The sequence below is a fragment of the Schistocerca nitens genome, chromosome 1, assembly GCF_023898315.1.
Source record: "Schistocerca nitens isolate TAMUIC-IGC-003100 chromosome 1, iqSchNite1.1, whole genome shotgun sequence".
Lineage (NCBI taxonomy): Eukaryota > Metazoa > Arthropoda > Insecta > Orthoptera > Acrididae > Schistocerca > Schistocerca nitens.
The window spans coordinates 245,049,263-245,075,511 of record NC_064614.1 but is presented as its reverse complement, the minus strand read 5'-3'; the positions used below and the strand labels follow the sequence as shown (position 1 = coordinate 245,075,511).

Genomic DNA, 26,249 nt, shown 5'->3' with positions numbered 1-26,249 from the left:
TTATTGTACCTCTAATACTTTTCAAATGTTCCAAAGCATTTTGAAAGGAAGTACTGCTTTGTTGCTACTTCAACCTGAGACACCACCATAGACTGATGCCACACGTACTGGAGTCTAGATTTGAGTTTCTTGGGCAGCTGCATATCTGGAGGTCAGAATGATTCCAAATGGCAGCATAAAATATGAAAATGATTTGGATAGTCAGAGCAACATCACGCAAACAAATGATTGGCACTAACACGCTCTATGTACAATGTTCCCGGCTGATTCAAGAGTCCTGCAGTCCCATGACAGTTTAAAGAAATACAAACAGCTTCATAACAATCATTTGCAGGAGTTCTCTACGGTATGATACTTTATACGACAATCCATATAATGACCATAATCCATTCCTTGTCAGTAAATTAATACAATTCCAATTAAGTACAACATAACTCATACAATGATTCAAAATCAGATAGAAAAATGTCTGGTATAGGAAGCAAACCTAATATGGAGAAAGAATGTACATCTAGACAAATGTTAAGTAAGAAATGCAGATGGTAATCAACGCTCACACACATCTATCACCAGCTGTCTTTACCACGGACTTGTGTTATTGGCATGATATTATGTACAAATCTGTACTCGACAAAGTACAAACCAAGATTGTAAACGGTATCCCACTGTTAATTAATAGAAACATAAAAATGCTGTGGAAAGTTCTCCCAGAATGTAAATAACTCAGAGGTAAAGGTAACATATTTTGCCATCAGAACTTTCCATACCACATTTATATCCATTGCTTTTACTCCTAAATTAACAATGAGTTACATATGGCCATATTTGAAACTGCTTTATAAAATTAAATACTCTAAATAATGGAACATATTTTTCAGAGAGTAGCTGGACCATTTCACACCTATCAGACTAACTCTCAAAATGGTACTATCAATATTCCATCTTCTAGAGACACTTTACTACTATTGTGCAGCAATTCTTACGCTGAAGTAGCTAACACGAGCTAATCTACACAGATAACTTCTGTAACAAATTTTCTTTCTGTCTTTCGCGTGATGAAACTTGAATGCCACTGTGTTACACACACTCACCCCCAAGGTGTAGTGTACCTCCACACAAATTACTCACATTAATTTCAATATTTTTTCGAAGACAGCTAACCTCATGTAATGGAACAGTTACAAATTTCCACGGGCTAGAAAATCTACTAGGCATTTAAAAGTATGCGATCTGTCTTTCAATATATTATGTTCTTTGATACTGTTTTGTTTTTCAGAGCTTTCACTGATATTCCAAGATATGGAAATTCTCTCAGCGTTTACCAGCTCTGGTAGATGTTATGAGCAACAAGATTTTAATAAACTTAGTGCCGGACCCCAAGCCTTATTTAAATTAAAGCCACCTCTGTTTATTAGGTTTACTGATTATTTCGATAGCCTGCTTAACCATGCTATCCCAGAAACTGCTATCCCAGAAACTGTCATTTGAACCATGGTCTCTCAATATTTCATTTCATTATTATATTCCGATTTGTTTGGTTGTTTTAGTTGAGTGTGTTGCTGATTTTCTGTGTGTCTCTTCTCGACTGTTGTCATAGTCTGTCCCATGTATGATCTGCCATAATCACAAGGGGAATGAAAACATGCACTCACCTTACAGGGAGTCAATCATCTTTAATGTTACAAAGAAAACTTTTCATCTTGGTTGACGGAAGCAAAATAAACTGAATGTCATGTTTCCATAGGAGCCTACAGGGACAGCATAAGGTAAATAAGAAATTTTTGGCTTCTCTTGCTTGGTCTCGGGTTCAACTTCTTTCTCTGGGGTTCTTGATTTTGACTGCATCACCTGTTCAATATGATCTGAGTCCCTACTCCTTCAGATCACTATTTGTAGGTGGTGTAATTCTTCAGCAAGGTTCATTTGTCTCAAGTGATAAGAACCTGTCTTAAGCACCGAATTTCCTATAACAGATGGGGATAAAGGCCAGGGCCTACAAGTTTCCCATATACACTGTGACATAGGGATCTGTTCATTATTCTCTTAACACATCGAGGAATGGTAGTTGGCTCTTTTGCAACTTCCATCATTAATTTTACATTACTATAAATAGAATTTAAATGTGCTAGGAGCTCAAGTTTCTTTTTGCTCCATGTGGCCACATCGCAAATGTGTCATCCACGTACCACTGGAAACACATTGGTTTCAACTTGGCAGATATTAGTGTCTTTACTTCAATGTGATTACACAATCACCACACCATTGGTTATAGTTCATAATATTTTTCATCAAATAGAAAATAAGTATGTCATATCTTGCCTAAAAAGTTCTTCGAAACAACTGCCAAACTTATCTATGATTAGTTCCAAGGAATCCTAAAGTGGAAAACTCTTGAACAGGGAGATCATATTACCTGTATCCTGGAGCCTCAATAGATGTAGTGTAATGGTCTGAAAAATTGTGAATGTGGTGTCTGAACTTCCCTACTTATCTACTAACAAGGGAACCTCCCCATCGCACCCCCCTCAGATTTAGTTATAAGTTGCCACAGTGGATAGACCTTGAAAAACTGAACACAGATCAATCGAGAAAACAGGAAGAAGTTGTGTGGAACTACGAAAAAATAAGCAAAATATACAAACTGAGTAGTCCATGCGAAAGATAGGCAACATCAAGGATAGTCAAACCTCATGAGCGCCGTGGTTCCGCGGTTAGCGTGAGCAGCTGCTGAACTAGAAGTCCTTGGTTCAAGTCTTCCTTCGAACGAAAAGTTTAATTTTTTTATTTTCAGACAATTATCAAAGTTCAGGCACTCACACACAATCAACTTCGCTCTCCAAAATTCCAGGACATGTTCGGATTTGCTTTGACATATGCAGGATTTGATGGTCTACACACGGAAAAATTTGAAAACGTTAAAAACATATGTTTTGACAGAGTACTGGGAAAAGTGTGCGACTGTGAGACTTTTGTTGCAGTTTGTGAGACAAACTCTTATGTTTTCATCACTTTCTTTGGGAGTAATTATCACATCCACAAAAAACCTAAATTGGGCAACGTAGAAGAATCTTTTTACCCATTCGCCAAGTGTACAAGTTAGGTGGGTTGACAACATATTCCTGTCATATGATGCACATGCCGTCACCAGTGTCGTATAGAATATATCAGACGTGTTTTCCTGTGGAGGAATCAGTTGACATATGACCTTGCGATCAAATGTTTTCGGTTCCCATTGGAGAGGCACGTCCTTTCGTCTACTAATCGCATGGTTTTGTGGTGCGGTCGCAAAACACAGACACTAAACTTATTACAGTGAACAGACGTCAATGAACGAATGGACAGATCATAACTTTGCGAAAATAAAGAAAAATTTTTTGCTCGAGGGGAGACTTGAACCAAGGACCTCTCGTTCCGCAGCTGCTCACGCTAACCACGGAACCACGGCGCTCATGAGGTTTGACTATCCTTGATGTTGCCTATCTTTCACATGGACTACTCAGTTTGTATATTTTGCTTATTTTTTCATAGTTCCACACAACTTCTTCCTGTTTTCTCGATTGATCTGTGTTCAGTTTTACAAGGCCTATCCACTGTGCCAACTTATAACTAAATCTGAGGGGGGTGCGATGGGGAGGTTCCCTTGTAAGAATGCCATCAGGTATTCTGCTGCCTGGCACAAATATTTCTAACTACGGTTATTAGAGGAATTCCTTCCTTACGTACCTTAGGAAGGCCATATAGTCCTGATGGCACCACTGCTCATGTTCCAAGATCTTGACGCTTTTACACAGTGTGACCAACTCATTGAGAAGCATCAGCTTCCTCCTTCATTTATTCTTAACCCAGATAACCCTGACGTCCTGGAAGGACGACTTCACTCGGTGTTGAAATTATTTATTTTTGCGAATAAAGCATTGTTGCAACGAACTGTGACGAATTGTTATATGAAGTAAGCAGAGTCAGCTGCGCGCTGCGACGGACAGTTTGACGCTGTCTTGAAAACAGGGCCAATTTTACCATGGACGAACTGATTGACCTTGTCATCGATGGGTATGTATATTTTCTTTCATATTGCGTCAATAATTCTGAAACTTGTCATATAATATCTTAAAGAATTAACCTGTGTTATTTATGGGTTCATATTATGATTGAAAGTTTTCTTCAGTTGTAATTCAATAATGTTTTCAACCATCCTTCCTGAAGGACTACAGGGTAATATGTTGTCATTTTGTATTCACAGAAAACGATGTACGCTGACGGAACTTTTGGACATGTTAGTATGAAAAGATGAGGAAATGCCTAATACTGGTGTGAAAGTAACATTACACCCTCCTCTAAATTCAACCGATGACGTAACAGATGAAGATTCGGGTGCTGATGAAAATCCAAGTGCAGATAAATTACCAGCATGTCAGCTCAATGCTACTGCGCTTTGTGATTTGGCCATTTCTACCAATGGTAATGCTGTGAATGTAACAAGGAAACAATCCTTTACATCTGATGTTCCAGGACCCTCCAGCAGTACAAAAACAGCAACAACAACAACAACAACAACAACAACAACAACCACAACCACAACAACAAACACACCAGCAAGGCTATCGAACAATAAAGTTCTAAACTTCAAGAAATATAACTGGACAAGTGGTGAAATAGTTAATCCAACACCTGTATGGCCTATAATGTTCACAGTTGCAATGAAGAAAGGGTGAACACCACTTGAATATTTCCAACAGTTTTTTGATAACGAAGTGCTTCAAATGATGACCACTTACACAAATCAGTATGCACCCATGAGAAATAGACTAGGTGATTGTTCAGAAGATGAGATGTTGGTGTTTATTGCAGTACTTCTGCTAAGTGGATATGTAACAGTGTCATGCAGAAAGTTGTAATGGCAATGAGATAAAGACAGTCACAATGACCTCATTACAAATGCAATTTCCAGAGATGAATTTGACTATCTTTTCCAATTTGCATGTATGCAACAATGACAATTTAGATAAATCAGACCGTTTTGGGAAAATCCACCCATTACTGTGTATACTGAATGATAGATTCAAACAATTTGTACCTCACGTGGGGCATCATTCTGTCGATGAATCGATGGTCCCATACTTCGGAAGTCACGGGTGCAAACAATTCATAAAAGGGAAACCAATCCGATTCGGATTCAAATTTTGGTGTGGAGGCACAAGTGGTGGATATATTATTTGGCTCGAACCCTACCAAGGATCTGGCATGTTTAGTAAGGATTATGAAATGAAAGGTATGGAGTACAGTGTGGTAATGACTTATGTTGACCAGTTACTTCCACATGTTCCATATCTAATATACTTTGATAACCTCTTTACCAGCATTGAACTACTACATGACTTAGAGAGGGGCGTGGAAGCAACAGGAACAACAAGAGGAAAAAGAATTAAGAATTGTACTCTATCATCTGTAGATAAAATGATAAAAGAAAAGAGGATCATTTGAAGTTTTCATCTTCAACTTTTGTAGTTCTGTCTTCCTCAGTTGCATGTAATATTACGGTATATTGATAATTTTTACTTATGGACCGTCTGACAGCAACTGAATAAAACACAATTTTAGTGCCATACGCGTTTCGCCTTTATTTTCTGCAAGGCATCATCAGTGGCAGGTTGCGTGGACAATTTCTTACATATTACGCTCCTGTTGCATTTTTGGTGATGTTGTTGTTCTTATGAACGCCAATTTGCGGTTTTTTCCACATTCCACAGCACTATGCACTGAACGCTTGTTTTAATGCAATGTTTTGGTTTCTGTTGCCGACTGTCAAATGTTTTTGCCAAAGATCGATTGTATATGTAAGAAATTGTCCACGCAACCTGCCACTGATGATGCCTTGCAGAAAATAAAGGCGAAACGTGTATGGCACTAAAATTGTGTTTTATTCAGTTGCTGTCAGACGGTCCACAAGTAAAAATTATCAATATACCGTAACATTTGAAGTTTGTTCTGACCCAGCATCCAGGATTTCCATTGAACGTTGGAATGACAACAATGTTACTGTAGCCACTAACTCTGACCGAGTGCAACCGCTACACTCTCTAGCAAGATTTTCAAAGGAACAAAAGAAAAGGATTAGGGTGCCTCAACCTAAGTTATTACTCCTATAATACTCATATGGGAGGCATAGATCGAGCTGACCAACATGTATCCCTATATAGATGCTCTATAATTGGGAAAAAGTGGTATTTCCTGATCATTGCACATTTTATAGACATTGCAGAGCAAAATGCCAGGGATCTTTACAAGCACAGCGAAGAACCCATAGATCATCTGACATTTCGTCGTCGAATTGTCACTGCAATTCTTGGAAGTAACAAAAGAGTCACTACCAGCAGAGGACATCCTAGTAAGAGGGCAAAACTAGATTCTAGATCTGATGGAAGAGAACATTATGCTCCTGAATTACCAACGGACAAGATAACAAAAAAGAATCACCTGAAATGTCGAAGTTGCCACAAAAAAACTACTATGTGCATAAAATGTGATAAACCTCTTCATGTTTGTTGCTTTTTGTCTTATACTAGTGCATAAAATGTGTATAGTTTTTTTTCTTTGTTTTTGTATTTATTAGCTGTTTTAGCCCATAATTCAAATTTATGTTTATTTGAAAGTATAAAAACCAAAACAAGTTAATTGTGCAATGCCATATACTTTAAAAACATGTTCCCTTATTGTCCTGACATCCTCCTGGAAGGATGCCCATTTTTGGAAATACTAAATAAAAATAAATGCTCAAAATTGCTTCTAATTTCTTCCTTACAACCTTGTGAATGAATGTAGTTAAGATATAAATCAATTTTGACAAACAAATAATTCAGGACTATCTGGGTTAAGATAGGCATAATGTCAGTATGCAATGTCATTCATAAGACTAAAACCTTCTTTTGTAGTCCACACGAGAATAGGACCACAGCACTGCCCTTCACTGGCGGAACTACAGTTTCATTGTCCTCCTGGAGCTTTCTCAATGCTATTCTTTCTTCCTTGGAGATGTTTGATCTTAATACTGATGCCTTGTTAAATGCTCCATGTTTTGTGGTGAACCTCTTCTGCCTCCATGGAGCTTATGTAATCTGCAACTGGAATAATTTTTTGGGTTGCTGCAAAATTTAGCCCTTTAGCAAGGATTTTCACTGTATCCTTGTCCACATGTCTGTCAGTTAAATTACAGTATCACTTCCTGCAATCTTAAGATTCTTCTGCAGGTGATCAAATTTTGCTTTCTGGTGCACAGTTATTTTCAACTTCACTGATTCTGCTTGTGATCATGTTATATTGTCAACCCATTCCGAAGAATATGTAGTGTTTGGCTGGAATGAGTTGGTGAAGATGAATGAGCTTTTTAAAGTGTCATCTAGCATTCATCAGGTGTCACAAATTCTCTATTGTATTAGAGCCGGGCTTGCACGGCACGTATTCTATTTGCTGCTGGTATTAACATGATGCTTTATTTTAGCAAATATAGGTGCAGCTTTTTTATCTCAACACCTTGTTAGTTTATCTCAACACCTTGTTATGAAGGTTAGCATACTGGGCCTATCTTTCTTCTCAAAGAGATTATCTAATCTATGTGTGTAATGGAACATTGCCTCCGTATAGAATGGAGTGATGTGATCTCAGTCACTTTCTCAGTCCAACTAGTTAATGATGTGGTTCCGGGGTTATGTCAAATTGTTGTTCCCACTTTATGCAGTACATTTCAACATTTCAATGGCCAGCCAAGTCACCGCATTTAGCTGTTTTAAGTTTTGCTGTTTGTGTATTCACTACAGGGACTCTAACCAGACAACTATTGTTGGACTCTCACTGCTGTTTATAGCCGAATTTGACTCCCGACACCCACTGTGTCCTTTAGCATTCTTCTCAAAGAGTCACATTTGCCATGTATCATAACGGGTCTCAAAACATGAGCAGCAATATCATCACACATATACAGCCTTCCTAAGGTACACAAGGAAAGAATTCCTCTAAGACCCATAGTTAGAATATTGGCACAAAGTCTCTGAATACGTAGGGAGGCGTGAATACCATATTTGCAACTTTGCTAATTTTGCACGCTGCCTCAATTGTGGGTACAGGGTACAGACAGTAGGGGCAGTTCTGACGTTGTCTCCCTCTTAATGATGGTACCACTTCCTGCTGCTCGACAGAAAATATCAAGAACATGATGGTGTGGCAATGGGTAGCCCGTAATCGCCTTCTGCAATGAACTGCAGCACAGAATACTTCAAACCGAAGTCACTAGAATTGACCAAGTTGAAACCAATATCTTTCTTTCAGTATGTGGACAACACATTTGTGGTGGGGCCACATGGACCAGAAAAGCCTTATTTCTGGAAAACTATTCATGGTAATACAATTCATGATGGAAACTGAAAAGGAGGACAAACTACCTTTCCTAGATGTGTCAGTTACGAGAAGAATGGACAGTTCCCGAAGTCACACAGCATACAGAAAACCTACGCACACTGACCGGATATAAAAAACCTCAAGCCATCACCATTAATGACAAAAATATGATGCATGAGAATTTAGTCCACAGATCTCCAAGACATCCATACAACGAGAGCCTTGCGAAATAATTACATCATCTACAAATGATGTCATGAAGGAATGGGTCCTCTTATAAACTGAACAAGCAATGCAGTCAATATCAATAATGCCTAAGAAAGAGGTTGAAGGACCAAAGAAGAGAAGGCAAAAACTGCTTATCTACCTTATGCTGGCCAAATACAGAGATATCTGTAGCTTCCAAAGGAAATATGGCATCCAGTGTATTTCGCTCCATCGGATACTTTATAATGCTAAAGATAATTTAAGTCTCCAAAAGGCAGGTGTGTATTGCATACCATGCAAATAAAATTAGAAAAACATCTTATTACAACCAAGCAAATCAGCTGCCACCAAGCACTCACTCAACAAGAAATGAAATACTGCGAAACTGTGGTGTAAATATAGTAAAATCATATTTTTACACTCCGCATTATATGTTTTCCCACTTATGTTAGACAGAATAGAAGTCCTATTCTCTCAATATGTCACTTTCCAGTCATTAACAATTCCGTGTTACAACATTTCCAAGATTTTATGTTTTCTTTCATGTTATCACCACATTTAGGCAAGTCCATATCAATTCAGGCAGGCTAGGAAAAAATCTTACCTTCATAGTCTCCGATGTTATTGAATTCAGTATATGTTAAAATGAAGGACTAAATAAGGAACATACATTTGTTTGTTTCTCCAAAAGATTTCTGCTCCGAGATACAGCCCTCCAAAGATGACACTGCACATACCATTTTGAAGATGTGAATTTTGGAAAAATTTTAAAATGGTAGATCTCTGGAACAGTTCTAGATATTTTATTGTTTTTTATTTGAAAGATAACTGCTTTATGATTACAAAGAAATCCTCCATTTGGACTTATCTGTCAAAGTTCTTTTACTATAGCATTCTGAACTTTATAATTTATGGAATTTTTCTTTTTCAAAAATGCCAGTCCACAAAATTGATTTTTCTGTTGATTAGTGCCATATAGTTCTACATTCCCTGAAAAGGAGGGCTTCCACTTTTAGGTTGAACAGGTTTTATGTTGTTGTTGTTGTTGTCTTCAGTCCTCAGACTGGTTTGATGCAGCTCTCCATGCTACTCTATCCTGTGCAAGCTTCTTCATCTCCCAGAACCTACTGCAACCTACATCCTTCTAAATCTGCTTTGTGTATTCATCTCTTGGTCTCCCTCTACGATTTTTACCTTCCACGCTGCCCTCCAATGCCAAATTTGTGATCCTTGATGCCTCAGAACATGTCCTACCAACTGGTCCATTCTTCTTGTCAAGCTGTGCCACAAACTCCTCTTCTCCCCAATTCTATTCAGTACCTCCTCATTAGTTATGTGATCTACCCATCTAATCTTCAGCAATCATCTGTAGCACCACATTTCAAAAGCCTCTATTCTCTTCTTGTCCAATCTATTTATCGTCCATGTTTCACTTCCATACATGGCTATACTCCATACAAATACTTTCAGGAACGACTTCCTGACAAATATATACTTGATGTTAAATTTCTCTTCTTCAGAAACGCTTTCCTTGCCATTGCCAGTCTACATTTTATATCCTCTCTAGTTCAACCATTATCAGTTATTTTGCTCCCCAAATAGCAAAACACCTTTACTACTCTAAGTGTCTCATTTCCTAATCTAATTCCCTCAGCATCACCCAACTTAATTCGACTACATTCCATTATCCTTGTTTTGCTTTTGTTGATGTTCATCTTATACCCTGCTTTCAAGACACTATCCATTCCGTTCAAAAGCTCTTCCAAGTCCTTTTCTGTCTCTGACAATTACAATGTCATTGGTGAACCACAAAGTTTTTATTTCTTCTCTGTGGATTTTAATACCTACTCCGAATTTTTCTTTTGTTTCCTTTACTGCTTGCTCAATATACAGATTGAACAACATCGGGGATAGGCTACAACCCTGTCTCATTCCCTTCCCAACCACTGCTTCACTTTCATGCCCCTTGACTCCTAACTGCCATCTGGTTTCTGTACAAATTGTAAATAGCCTTTCACCAGGTTTTATAAACAAATGAAATTTTTGCCACACGTAAAACCTGTTTTATTACCACATCATCACGTAACAGGCTCATAAAAATCAAAACCTAGCTTATGTAACACAATTTTAGGTTTGGAACGTGAGTAAGAGTGATTTTTCAAGCCTTTTAGATGGTTCCAAAATGTATGTGAAAGGTCCAAAGACTTAAAAGGTTTCAATTATGCAACTTCTGTACACTGTTCTGTACTGAAATTAGTCAATGAACTAAAAATGTGTTCCACAGCTTCAGTATCTTCCTTTGATATAGAGTGAGGCCTTTCTATTGAACCAATAGGAACTGGAGCACTACAATCTTCAAAACATTGCAAACAGAAAGTGAACACCACATTCTTGAGACAATCGTCTCGCTTTACATCATCACAGACTACTAATGACTTCACACACCCAACCACCATGTCATGTGCTTCAGTAAATTCTTCAAAGTTACCACATGAAGTTCAAAATTTGTGCAGTACACACACAGACAGACATCTGTAAGTGTGTGTGTGTGTGTGTGTGTGTGTGTGTGTGTGTGTGTGTAACTACTCACTTAGGTCATAGTCCATAAAATTTTTCCAATATGTGAAGTTGTATAGTTGTTCTTATAAATTGCAAAAGTTTCTTTAATACTGTGAGTCATATACCTCTTTCCTTTCACATCTTTTTGACCTTCAGCTGTTCTAATGTCTTTTTGTTGGCACTCTGGCGAGAACAGTCCCATTCGTCACCAAATAAAATGACTGCACTATTTGAACTTTAGCTGCTTCTACAGGATGGCCATAATAGGGATATGGTCTTCCAAAGACTCCTTTTGCAGACCTCACATTTCTTGATTTGTCTACCATGTACTTTTGATACTGATGAAACGTGGTTCAAAATTGTTTTCTTTGAAAATGTCTCTGGAATAATAGTTGAAACTTGCACTTTTTCACTGTAGTATGCACAATATTCAACAGCTGAATTGATATTTGCGAAAAAATTCCTGGCAAGAGGTGCAAGAGTGCTTTGGTTCATTTTCTACTGAAAATGGAATTTCTACGTTGAAGAGTGTGATCAGTTTTGCTGTAGTGTATTTGTCCATTGCTTTAGTAATTTCTCTGCACTTTCTTGATGCATAGAGCCTATGACTCAACTCCACTGACTACAGTTTCTTAAAAGGACTAACACCTACCTCGGTTGGTTGGTTGAAATGGGGAGGGAGGACCAAACTGCGAGGTCATCGGTCACTTGTTCCCAGTAAAGGAGGAAAAAGGAGACCTACAGCACAATAACAGGAGAAAGGAAGAACCAGAAGAACGACAGAAGGACAACCAACACTACTATGGACAAAACAGGGAAAGAAAACCACAGAGAGAAGCAAGAAATGGGTGGTAGGGATAAAAACAAGAAAGCAGATGACTGGCTGGCCGACCACGAGAATAAAAAGGAAAAGCCAGCCCCTCTGTGACATATTAAAACATCCACCCTAATAGCATTAGAGTGGAGAACACAAAGGGACAAAACATATAGAATGATAAAACCTACCGTCACGTATAAAACGTAAAACGAAATTAGCCGATGAGGCGTTGTCCGCTAAAATTAATGGCAACGAGTCTGGTAACTGAAGAGTCCATCGCAGGTCAGCCAAAGGAGGACAGCTCACCACGATATGGGCCACTGTCGGCCGGGCACCGCACCGACATTGAGGTGGGTCATCACAGGAGGTAGCTGGGTGTCACCTAAGTGTGGACAATGCAGAGTCGGCAGAAGAAGAAGAAGAAGAAGAAGAGGGAGAGAGAGGGAGAGAGAGAGAGAGAGAGAGAGAGAGAGAGAAAAAATTAAGAGTCCCTGCGAGAGGACCGCATGGAGAAATGCCACACATTCATAGTCTCATTAATGGCATGCAGTGTTGCGCGTGCTGAGGTTATGCCATTTTGTCTGCCAAAGCCGCCAAACCTTATGGCGTAGTACTGAACGCAGGTCAGTTGCAGAGAAGCCGATCTCCATAAGTAGTTTCCACATAGCCAGTATGGCCAGGCTGTCAGCAAGTTTGTTGCCTGGGATTCCGATGTGACCTGCAGTCCAGACAAACACCAACGAACGACCGGACGGTTCTAGGCCATAGACGGATTCCTGGATGGTCGCTATCAAAGGATGACAAGGCTAGCACTGGTAGAGAGCTTTTACGCTGCACAAGGAGTCAGTACATAGAAGAAAAGAGTCCCCATGGCATGAACAGATGTGGTCAAGAGCACGAGATATAGCCACCAGCTCAGCGGGCAAGGAATGTTGTTCAATATCTCCTCCATGGACAATACGTGTAGCCGATGTGAGTATCAGCCATTGAGCTGTCTGTGTAAACCACTTCGTGGCCTTGGTACATGTCAAGAACCTGGAGGAAGTGGCAGCGAAGAGTCGCATTGTTAACAGAGTCCTTACGGCTATGTTAAAGGTGCTGCCTAGGTGTAACACCATGGAGGTGTACATGAATGGATCTCAAATATAGGTGGTAGAGGCAAGGATTCCAGTTCGGAAAGAAGGGATTAGACACGAACTGCATTTGGAAGCCCAGACCTGGGCTGCCGATGCGGGAAAAGGAAACAGTGACTTGGATGTGCAGGAGAACTACGAATCTGTGCAACGTAACTGGCCAGCAGTTGTGCACTCCTAACCTGCAATGGAGGGACTCCGGCTTCCCAAGTACACTGGTCACCGGACTTGTCCTTAAAGTCCCTGTCACTAGGCAAATGACACTGCAGTGCACTGGGTCGAGTAAACGCAACGCTGAGGGCACCGCCGAACCATAAACCAGACTCCCATAGTCAAGGCGGCATCGAACAAGGGTTGTCTGCATCAGTGTAGAGCAATCTGCACCCCAGTTTGTGCTGCTCAGGCATTGACGTGCTGACAACTCTTCTGCTTAAAGCTGACGAAGGTGAGGATGCCATGTCAATCTGGTGTCTAAAACGAGCCCTAAGAATCGATGTGTGTCGACTACAATGAGTGGATCATCATTAGGGTAAAATTCTGGTTCTGGATGAACGGTACGACGCCGACAGAAGTACATAACGCACGACTTTGCAGCCGAAAACTGGAACCATGGGAACCATGAATGTGCCTTGCGGATGGCTCCCTGTAGGCGCCACTCAGCAACACCAGTACTGGTGGAGCAGTACGAAATGCAGAAGTCATCTGCATACACAGAAGGCAAGATGGACAGCCCTACAGCTGCTGCTAGACCATTAGTAGCCACTAAAAATAGAGACACTCAATACAGAGTCCTGCAAGACCCCATTCTTCTGGGCGGGGGAGGGGGGGGACTAAGGAAGGCACCAACTTTCAGTCCGCAGCTCGTGGTCTTGCGGTAGAGTTCTCGCTTCCCACGCACGAGGTCCCGGGTTCGATTCCGGGCGCGGCCAGGGATTTTCTCTGCCTCGTGATGACTGGGTGTTGTGTGTCTTTCATCATCATTTCATCCCCATCGACACGCAAGTCGCCGAAGTGGCGTCAACTCGAAAGACTTGCACCAGGCGAACGGTTTACCCGACAGGAGGCCCTAGCCACACGGCATTTCCATTTACCAACTTGCAGACACGGAAAGTATGAAGTGACAGGAAATTTTGAATAAAAATCTGGAGCGGGCCTCAGAGACTCCACTCATATAATATGGCAATGATATGATGTCCAAGTTAAAAGTGGAAGCGCTCCTTTACAGAGAACGTAGTACTACATGGTACTAACCCAAAGAAAAATGTTTAACTTTCCTGGATTGGCATTGTTAAAAAAAATTTTCTGTTAATTATAAAAAATTCAAAAGACGACAGTAAGAGATCTTTGACAGATATGTCCAAACAGAGGATACCCTTGCAATTATAAAGCAATTATCTTTCAAATAAAAAACTAACAAAATATCTGAAACTGTTAAAGACATAGCATTTTACAAAAATTTCTGAAATTCGCATCTTCAAAATGGTTGTTTGCAGTGTCATCTTTGGAGGCCCGTATCTCAGGGCAGGAATTATTTTGGAGAAAACAAAAAAATTATGTTTATTACTTCCTCCTTAATTTCAACATATGCTAAATTGAAGGTTAACCCCCCTGCCTGAAGTGATATGGATTATGCCTTTAACGTTTTCATACAGATTTCTGCAAGAAGTGCATTGTATACCAGTTCAAAGACAGCCTTTAAAAAAGCAGGAAAACAGACTATTTGTGAAGTTATTGATCACATACATAGAGTTAGTGCGGTAAACAAGATTTTCAGTTGGCATGTTGGGGTCACAACTACCTGCGTTAGGTTCACAGCGTTTGGAAGAGGAAAAATATGTTGGATCACTGCTTTAATGATAACCATGATCTGATTATAGTGACTAGTGGCAACCTTCCTTCTGCTCACTACATTGCATTACAACAGCTTTAATTTAATTTCAGTCATTTACATGAATAAAAACCACTTTTGAAGACAGCTGTATCTAATGAGCTTTCATGAATTATCACTACTTTTGTGTAATATACACTAATCTATACCAGGCATGCAGCCTTAGGTTGATACGACCTGATGACGGACTTAAAAATTCCTCCTTACAGTGCTCCATAACATGACAACAGTTTCTGCCCCCTCCTCACCAAGGACACTCCTGAACCAAGTGACCTTATCAGCAACAAGCTTTAGATTCCATACCCGTTCTCTGTTTACAAAGACTGACAACCTTTGTAAATTTCAACCAATAGTGTGTTACATGTTTTATTTACCATAATTTTAGTAATGATTATCAATAACTCTCTCATTAGAATATGCATATATATTTTATATGTGTGTTTCATAAAAGAGTAAAGCTAATGCCTGTTAGAAAGAAATCATTTCAGATTTTCTTTTAAGAAGGAAAATTTTGAATTATTGTAATTTTATATTTTGAACAACATAAAGAGTACAATAGGAGTCATTTATTTGTTTTCACTTCTTGTGTTTCCTATGCTTTTCCGTATTTTACACCTTCATGAATTTTACACTTTTTGGATCTGTCCCCAGGAAAGTGTAAAAAGGGGGATTTTAATGTACGAAGTTTCTGGGATTGCATAATTAAGAAGTCTAACAAAATAAAGATGTAACAAAAACCTAATAAACAGGATGGAGGTTTCAATTTAAATAAGACTTGGGGTCCAGTACTGCATTTATTCACATCTTATGGGCCATCACATCCAACAACTGGAAAATGCTGAGATAATCTGCATTTTTCGGAATATCAGTGCATGCTCTGGAAAACCAAAGAATGTGAAAGAGCAAAGTGAGTGCCTGCTGGAATCGAACTCTACTATAAATAGCAATGTTGGACCACACTGTCCAGTTGGACTCCAGAAAGCAAGTGCATGTAACAGCAAAACTCTAAGCACTTTAAGGCAGCTGGTTCAGTCATCAAAATACTGCGTATAAAATGGGAACAAGTCTGCTGAACACCAGGAAGCATACCACTGATCAATTGCTCCCACAACACACTTTTGAAATAGCGCGCGCACACACACACACACACACACACACACACACACACACACACACACACACACTCTGCAACTATTTTCTCCCACAAACTGGGCAAATTTGCATGCAAGCAGGAGTCACACTGACCGTATTTTCCAAATATTTTGTAATGTTATCTCTAAAGGCAAAATTTCCCCACTGATAACTGATCATCTGCTGTTTCCTTGACTACAGGTGACTAACGAACAATGGCATGCATTCCACATAGGCTGAGGAACAGACAGGTAAGGCACTTTTCTCAATTCCAAGTGACAGTTGCAGTAAGCGTACAGATGAGTTTTTCACTGTAAGTGCTTATGAAGAATTTGTTGTCTACCACCATCTGCCAGAACAACTCGCAACAAATGGAATAAAAATTCACTAAATAACTCGCTATGATCATCTTTATGTTCACACTGGCTATGATGTTCACAGCACAGCACTCTGACCACCACTGGGCACTCACTGACTCACTGGCTGTCAAGAGAACACAACAACAATGAACACAATATTCTTCCAAAACTCTAGAATAAGGTCATCAGCATAAAAAAGTGAATACTCATTCCTGAAATTCCATCAGTTTTCTGGAAATACTATTATATTTTAGTTAGAGAAGCAATTTAATAGGGTGACAAACACTGCAAATTATGAGACGTGAAAGATCGTGCACATAAACCACAACGCAGACAATGCATAAACAAATGAGAAAATCCCTTGACAGTCTCTCGAACATTTGACTTATTTCTTTCAATGCTTTTGATCACAAATGTATTTAACATAAGGGAAAGGAAATCACTCGCCTAAAGCAGACTTCTACATGTAGAACAAATGCATAACAGAAAACAGTATTCACAGTAACTATCAAGATCTTGCTCTTTTTCTATTAAAAATGTACACATCCACACAACCACAGACACCAAAACACACTCTCCTGTGGCCATGGCCACAGGGGTGTGCATTTGGGTATCACTGTGGTCATGTGTGTAGTTAATTTAGAAAAAGCTAGAGTGATTGTTTTCTGTTACATGTTACACACCAATCTGTTACACATGAGTGGCTGCCTTTTCCTTATTTTTTACATATTGTTCTATTCAGGAATTTCCATTATTGCTTATCACAAATCTAGAAAAGAAATTTCTGGCAGAATGTAACTGAAGGAGGTACTGCTGCCCACTAGGATGAACAGCAACCACCAAATTGTGGCCAAGAACAAATTTACCATCCTGGGGAGCACAACATACTGAAGTTCAATGGCGGTTCGCAACTTTCTCCCTGGATCCCTCCCTCCAGTATAAGCTTTCTGAACAATGCAGATGGAAGCTGTATACTTGCAACAACCTTTGCTCCCAGATGCCTGTGGCCTCTGTCTCCTCTCACCCACTGTCCCCAGACCATCCAACCAACAGTTTCCTCTTCCTTTGTCCTGTTACCCCTGAGGTTTGGCATCATGTGTCACTTGTGTACAACAGTAGCCAGGAGATACCTTCACACAAGAATCATGGCTCTAGATATAGATGTGCGCTCTGATCCAGCACCAGTTTCAAAACAGTAATGGCTGTGGCTGAAACATGTCAGCATCTTACGGACTATGAATACCAATAGTCAAAACAGTATACAGTAAAATCTCCAATTAACAAACCCACTTTTAAGGAAATACCCGAGTGAGTTTCTGATTTCTTCCCATTTCATCTCACACAGGCCAAATTTATTGTCACATGAAGTAAATGGTACACAATTCAACCAGCCGACACGTACATAGATCTTAGTCAATAACTATTTCCCTTGTTACAATACCAGCAGATGCATTAAAGAATCAGAAATCTATTTCCATGCAACTTAGGTCAAATGTGACATCACAGTCACTGAGTCTACAATGCACAAAAAGTGTAGTAAGTTGTTCGTTTACTGAATTGTGCAAGTTCTCAATTTTACTTTTGTGAAGTTATGGCCTGCAAATGTTGAAAGCTTACACTTCAGGTAAAGCTAACAATCATCTGTGCTGTGAATGGCAATTTTAACATAACATACAGCAAGAGAAAGCTCGTTAAATCACTCTGAAGATCAACATTGAAAATTTTAGTGCACTGAATGGCTGGTTGAATGGTTTTAAAAACAACAATCTGTCATTTCAAAGCACAAATGGAGAAAGTGAGGCTCCGGGCATAGAAAAGTGAAACTATTGGAAGAACATTACATGACCCCAGATATGTTTCCAACACTGATGAAACTGGAGTCTTTTATAGTCTACTTTCTGCAAAATCATATTCTGTTGCGAGTGAAATGGTGACAATAACATTGTGATGGAAGTGAAAAGTTGCCTCCATTATTAATTCCCAGACATTTCCAAAACATAAAAACACTACTTTGTTATGAATAGAACAGCAGATCCTGAAGACCTTAGAAATCAACCCGCTAGAGCAACAACTACTTTCACTACAATATTCTGGAGGGACAAAACAAACAAGACCTCAGTTTTTTTAAACAAAAAGATAAAGGATGCATTCTGTGAAAAGTTTAATAACTGTACATTTACAGCATTTCAATTTGTAGCAATTAACTTTGTAATTAAGTAGCATTATCTGACCTAACACGCTTGGAATTATGATCCTAGGTGACTTCACGTATTCCAGCAAAAAAACAATCCATTAAAGTAAAAAATGCTTGGTTACCCAGAGATTCGTTAAAAAGGGTTTTTTACCATGCTTATGAAACAAAGATAAAATATTCACAAAAGATACATATTTTAACTAATTACTGATTATTTAATACATGTAGTTATTAGTGTGAATGGTGGTGCGAGTGCAGAGAAATATATTAAATGACTGTAGTTACATCTAGTAACTGAGTAAATGATATTGTGGGAATTTTATCAATTTTCCTCACAAGGAAAGTTTGTGAAGTGCAACTAGCCAGTTTATGGTACTGGGAAAACAAACATCTAACAATAAATAAGTTTTTTGAAGAAAGTTGTTTTTATACTTTAGGATTTTCTAAATTTTTTCATTGAATACATTGTTCATGAAAGTTATTAGGCTACAACTGGTTAGATGCAAAAGATGCAGGACAGCACAGGTTTAATACAAATATCAAATTGGCTATGAAGCTCTTCAGCATGTCAAAGGACAATATGCTTGTGTTTATTTTGTGGACTATGAGAATTGCTTTTTGAAGTCTCAGGGAGTTCGGAGCTCAGCCATCCATGTTCAGATGCAAATATAAGCAGCTCTGAATGTATGTGATAATTTTGCATATTAATGAATAAAACTTGATTGTGGAGCACGGCAAAGTAAACGCAAACAAGTGAGAAAGATGAACACATGAAATTCTGATTTTTGTGTGTAATCAGTGACTTCTAAATTAACCAAACCCTGTGTGGCACAATGTGCAAGCCAGGATTGAGAACTGAACATTCAAAGGACTGAAATGTGGAATGTTTGAGTGAGCATTCTGTGATATCTATGTTGTAATCTTTCCTGTAATGCATTTGGTCAAATATCAAACTGGTTATTACAAGTGACTGTTTGCGCCTAAATTGTAACTTCAGATAAGCACTGACTTTGCAGTGTTTTGTACAAAAGCAGTAACAATATACGGAAGCTTTCACTCAAGAGCTGTCTAGCCTTCAAAAGTTCAGATAACCTGAAACAAATACCAATAGATACAATTAATGGAGCTGATTCTACTACAGCTTGTCCAGTTGAGCAACAATGACTTGTTTACAGGTTTGAGTGTGCATGCAGAAGTGTTTTCGTGTGTGCATATTTGTACATTAGCTCATCAAAGGATCTTTTCTCAAAACTAGCAAAGTTTTCCTTCTCTTGAGTGTACTTGTCAATGACTCAAAGCTTTTGCTCTCAATCAGGGGTGTCCTTTATTTCAAAAATATTTTTGATCAAATTACTGTAATATTTAAACACACATTTTTCAGCAGAAATATGCTTTGAGTGGCCAAATATAGTTTAACAACAAGAATAATTTTGGACAATATAACGTTACTGGATCGATAAAAAACCAATCACCAAGCAGCGGCAGGAGAAAACACACACACACACACACACACACACACACACACACACACACACACACACACACAAAAAGGTTTTACTTACGCGAGCTTTCAGAGTCAGCGGGTCCTCCCAACAGAAGGCTTGAAGGTGAAAGAAGAGAGGTGAAAAAGGACTGGAGAGGTTTAGGAAAAGGGGTAGAGTTCAGAAAAGTCACCTAGAAGCCCTTGTCGGAGGAGACTTACTGGACGGGATGAAAAGGAAAGACCGGCTGTTGGGGAACTGCTGACTCTACCCCTTTTCCTAAACCTCTCCAGTTCTTTTCCTTCACCCCTCTTCTGCCTCCTTCAACTCTTCTGCTGGACGGAGACACCACTGGCTCCAAAAGCTTGCACAAGTAAAACCTTTTTGTGTGTTCTCCTGCCGTAGCTTGGTGAGTATTTTTTATCTATCCAATTACAAATACATTGTTTGTAACATCACTAAAAATAACTTTGCCATAGATATTTTCCAAAATATTTGACAGTGTACCAAGGTAATTGAAGCAGGGTCCTGGCTTTTATAAATGACTGCATAATAGGAGCCCAATAAGTCAAGCTGTCAAATATTTTACAAATTTATTTATGAAACAATAGGTACGGGCAGGAAAATTACATATGAATGATAATGCGAAACATGTTTTAGTGATTATGTTTATGAAATGTCGCATTTCACATTTTCATGATTTCCACATACAAATGTCAAATGTGAGGACAGCATTTTTCTAATATTGGTTACTGAAACTCAATTTTGGCTCCTTTCCTCAGCCTTAAAGTGCCAGTTCATTTCCCATGTTGAAAGGTGTGGCTCTAGATATGTCAAATGAAAATCCTTCCAATACTCTCCATTCTGGTAACACTATTAGGGAAACTTCGTGGCAGATTAAAAGTTTGTGCCATTTTGGAACTTCAATCAAGGTCATCTGCACTTTGCAGGTAAGTGCTTTACCAACTAGGCTATCCAAGTGAAACACACCTGTCCTCACAGCTGTACTTCTACGTGTACCCCTCTTACCTTACAAAGTTCAAGGTTTCCCCTGCATAACTAGCAGTCCTTGATAACGATTCAGTCTTTCGTTCTCATCCCGCCCGATAAATCTCCCTTGACCAATATTTTCGAGTGACTTTCCCAAAATCTACCCAGTTCCCATTACACCTAAGGTCCTTTTTCCTTCATCCTCTTCCTTTCTCTTCAACCCTTCTACCTCAAGGAGTCACTGGCTCCAAAAGCTTGCCTAATTATAACCTTTTTAGGTATGCATTCTGCCACCGTTTGGAGAGATTTTTTATCCATCCAATTACATTATTTTGTTAAAAATTGATTGTTTTCTTTGTTATGACGATATTGCGATAAAGATGTTTGCATTTTGATGCAAATAATCTCACAAGCCAGCCAATATCTTGTTTTGCTTTCACTGAAAATTTTTACATGTGCTTGAATCTCAACTTCCATGGCACCACACTCTGTGCTATTACATGCACGCAGCTTTACAAGCTTTCATGAATTGTTGCTACATAACTATTTGATGTAACAATTACATGCCCCCATACAAGGAAATGATTGATGATCAATGTGTGTCTTATGAAACAACTAGTATTACAGTTATGAGGTGCCATATGCATGCCGCACTGTATACTTTTCAAAGGAGCCATCCTTGCATTCAACTTCAGGAATTCAGAGAAACAATGGGAAAATAAGACTGGATGGGGATTCTAAACCTACTTCTGAATGTGAACCGTAATTCAGAAACTATAGCAGACACCAGCAAAATCAGTTAAATATAGATATAGGAGATTTACATTACCTGACACTTTGATATAAGTGAAATAAAAATTTCAGTCAGAATCTTTTAGAAGAGTAAACCGAACAACTACCACCACAAGACAGCACACAGACAATCTGATGAACACACCCGAAACTGCATTTGCTCTTCATGCAAAAGCCTGTTACTTTGTTCTAATAAAATATATGTAGCAAATAACACCATATGTACTTTGGTGAGGTAACTAATTCTTAGAAGTTGGCATAAAATAAAAGATCAAAGCCAAAAATGTACTCACTGGATCAAACATATCTGACTGACTAAGTTCAGTCTTGAAATCTGCACTGCCAGCCAATATTATTCCAGCTACATTTGGTTTATCATTCGTTATAAAAAGAGTTGTTGCAACTTCCGCAACTTTGCGCACATAATTATGTCTCTTTTCCATTCTTAATCTTGCAAATCGAAGTGCAGACTGACCACCTCTTCCTGTTTGTACAAAGTTGTTATTTTTTATTTCCATTCCAACAGATTAACAATAACTAACTGGTGTATTTTAATGCACACACAACACAAACACACAACACACACACACACAACACACACTTACCATGTTTCTTCGGTAAATCTACCGTGAACTTGTGAAGAACTTCTCTCGTGTTTCCTTGCAATGTTCCAAATAAAGCACCATTACCATCCATAACAATGAAACCAAATTTATTATCATCTGCAAGCAAAGCTGTTAAGGCCTCTGTGTGAAACTGTAGAAAGGGCATATCTATTAGTTTTCCACATAAATCAATTGAGACTTGTGGTGAATTGAGATTTCAGAGTAATCAACATAATACTCACAAAATTAGTTCTTTCATAGTACAATATCAAAATGTTCTAAATACTGTAGCTTAATTCTAAGGATTCTTTGGGAGTTTCACATGATTAATTATTTCTCCGACAAGCTATAATGTCTCAACCATTGCCAAAGTAAGGACATTCTTATAACCATTCAATGCTTCCAATAATTAAAAGGAGAATTTCTCATATTTATCTGTTCTTCCAATAAGAGTATACACCTACAGAAAACCAAAGATATAACCTCATCTACTCTTGTTGAAGTTATAAGCATTTCTTAATAAGGTATTTAATACTGCACTTTTAACTGTCAGTAAAAAGAATGCTGCTCAGATTTTAGAATATCTCTGACATTACATTTAGGTATTGTCAGAGTTACTTTAGTTTTTGCTATATTAAGGTTAAATCACAGCAATGGGAACAGGTGAGACAAAGAGTAAGGCTTTGACCTCAGTGAGCAAACTGGTTTGTACTGGATCTCACCAGTAGGGTATGTTGTACTGGATTTGACCAGAAAGATCCCAGGGATTACCAGTTCGGAGCTTGGCCTTAGAGAAACTGACAAACCTGATATGTCCTGATAGCTACACTGGTAACAACTTTCTCTCGCTAAACCACTTGTACAATGCACAAATCACAAAATGTCTACATTTCCAGGCTTCTTCAATTAGTTTCTAATGATAACCTCTCGCGTGGAAGACCTTTACATGCCTTTAAAAGCTGTAGCAGTTTTAATTACCACATTACACACATTGAAAAAATGCATGGCTCAGAAACTAAATCTACTGTCTAACTCCTTAATTAAAAAGTTATGACAGCCTTACCAGGAATCTAATTATTCTAAGGCAACTGTTGGCTCAAATTTAACTCAATTACTGGTTAATTACAATTATGAATGAATATACAAGACTGAACATGATTCAGTTCATAGGCAATAACCCTTCCTTGGGGAAAAAAAAATAAAATAAAATAAAAAAATGCAGATAATGTTCAGTTAACAGTCCGACTTTGTTCAAAATTAAATGTAAAATATCACACCATCCCATCAGCATACTTTCACTCCTATTGCTAACCTCTAATTTATTTCCCATTAATACCAAAATTTACTTTTAGACAATAAACTTCCTTATGGAACAAACATTTATTACTCTTACCTTATTGTCACATAAATACAATGATGTATTTATAGGTTTGAAAGGTTCAAAATCTATGTTAACTTTCTTCTCTTTGCCTTCATCAGTAACTATTGTTCCACAATATATTACCAGCCCGTTTGGTGGCACTGAAACATTGAAGAATTAATAGTTCAAATATTATCAATTCAGAAACCAAATACAATCAAACGTTTTCATTTCTGAATATGGATACAAAGAAAACTGATGTCTATAAGAGTAATTTATCAGTTTTTTAAATTTACTAGCTAGGAATCACAAATTTATCATTCGAGTTTGGAAAAATGGCTTGCTTGCTTGCTTTGAAACCAATGTATTCCAGTTTTAAACAAGAAAATTTCCAAAACATTTGTTTTTACAGATATGTGACAATATTTCAACATCTAAGAATGCACTACAATATTTCTCACAAACAACAAGCCTACTAGCTGTTTGTTACTCTTTAAAGCATCAAAAGTAATGTACATTACACTAATTTTCACATTATGGCAATAATATGGTATATGTTCCCTGATCTCTGTGTGAGCTCTATCCACAATTTAATAGATTACTCAAAGTATTCAAGCGCAAAGAAATATAGGAAAAATATTTAGCCTACATCATGTGAAATGAGAATAGTTCCTCTTTCATATTATTGTGAGACACATATCCTCCAAACAAAGCAGCTATGAAAGTAGTACAAAAGCTAAATTTCTTTTACTATTATATACATAACTAAGGCTTTTGAATAAAGATAACGTTCCATACACCTACGATTTTCTGCATATTCATTAAAACCATTCAATACTTTTTTTTTTTTTTTTTTTTTTTTAGACTGGAAACACTATGAGTGACTAATAAAGGCCTTGAAAAGCTCTCTGGTTTCTAGTGGAGCATTTATTATGAGCTCAGCTACAGAAAAGGGAAGTGAAATCCACTTTCATAGATAGTTTAAATCATAACCACAGGGAACTTCAAATTCCTGATAATTCATCAAAAATTACAAATCTACTAGTCTATGTACACACAAATACAAAACTACCACTGAAACACAAGACTATTGCGAATTTCAGTCGTATTATAATATAGCCAAATGTTACCATCAAAGCAAAATCTCTCTTTCTCTCGCGGAATATACTCCAATAACCCACAAGAATTACACTGTCATCGTTTGGCGGCCACTATATAATATAACCAAACATGTCACACTACTGCATGAACTGCCTAAGGTAAAGCGGTCACCGTTACGAGGTTCTTAAGACTTCTCATAATGCTCAAAACATAATGTTTTTCATACCTTTTGTATAAAGTTTTAATCTATGTTGCACGGAAGTTATAGCGCCCAACACCGACAATCTATTTACTCTAGATTTAATGTTCGATGCCGTTCCGAACTCATCAGCCAACATCTTGCTTACTCTCGATATTTGGTCTTTTGGTGGTATTATGAGCGATATCATGCTGGTACCATTTCTGAAAAAGAACGAAAATGACTACACGGTAATTTGCTAACTCAATATTGACAGCAAAATCAACTCCCCAAGTTGATATTAAAAGCAACTGACTGCACGAAGTTTCATCTTCAGCATTAATTTAAAATATCCTTTCTGAAATTTTGCGACATGTTTTGCAATATATAAGAGCCACGTATGTGACCACATGTTTACTCACCCTCTGGCCATCTCCAGACTTTTAATTAACTTCTTTATTTTCCATATTTCCACGTTGCGATCAGAAGAACTTTCTTCGGTATTGTTGTAAGAGGATGACATCTTAAAATCACAATGGTAATACAACTAGATTACCAAATAGTACTTAAATATCTACACAGTGCCTTCCAGCTCTGTGCCAAACCCTAGCAAAATGGCGCACATGCACGACAGATGGCCTTCTCGACCACACCAACAACCTCCAACGGTGTGATCTGCTGTGACACAACAACACAAAACTAATTTAGACTGAACGCACTGTCTTCCTAAGTCATTAGCGACCAGCCGTTCCAAACGTGTCATTTACATATGACCGATATTTTTTAAAACACTACGCATGCTAACACTGTTCCCAAACTACTGTGAGTGTAATCTCTGTTCATTGCAGTTGTTCCAAAGTTTGTCGCCTGTGAAGAAAGTACTGGAAGACGATATTGAATAAAAAGTCTCTCTGAATTTATGTTGAGTCCACTCGTACGTTTCTCCGCCTACTTAGAATCAAATTAGTCAAATTAACCTAGCCCTTGAGCTACGCTGCAGATCAGACTGTCACCACAACCAAGATTTCCGAGAGGATCTAATATCACACTCTAGTCCAATTTTCTG

General features: G+C 38.3%; 1 protein-coding gene across 3 annotated transcripts in view; it reads right to left on the bottom strand.

Annotated features, from left to right (window-relative positions):
• Positions 1-26,028, bottom strand: part of LOC126246689 (eukaryotic peptide chain release factor subunit 1) — a 54,046-nt gene extending 28,018 nt beyond the window's left edge. For all 3 annotated transcript variants that reach the window (XR_007545385.1, XM_049948417.1, XM_049948416.1), the window contains exons 1-5: positions 25,606-26,028; positions 25,232-25,407; positions 23,938-24,065; positions 22,545-22,695; positions 22,233-22,423 (exon numbers count right to left, since the gene is read on the bottom strand). Coding sequence is in view for 2 of the 3 variants with exons in the window: in XM_049948417.1 (XP_049804374.1) it covers positions 22,233-22,423; positions 22,545-22,695; positions 23,938-24,065; positions 25,232-25,407; positions 25,606-25,706 (747 nt within the window). In the remaining variant the exon portion in view is untranslated. The remainder of the gene's footprint in view (positions 1-22,232; positions 22,424-22,544; positions 22,696-23,937; positions 24,066-25,231; positions 25,408-25,605) is intronic.
• Positions 26,029-26,249: the final 221 nt, after the last annotated feature.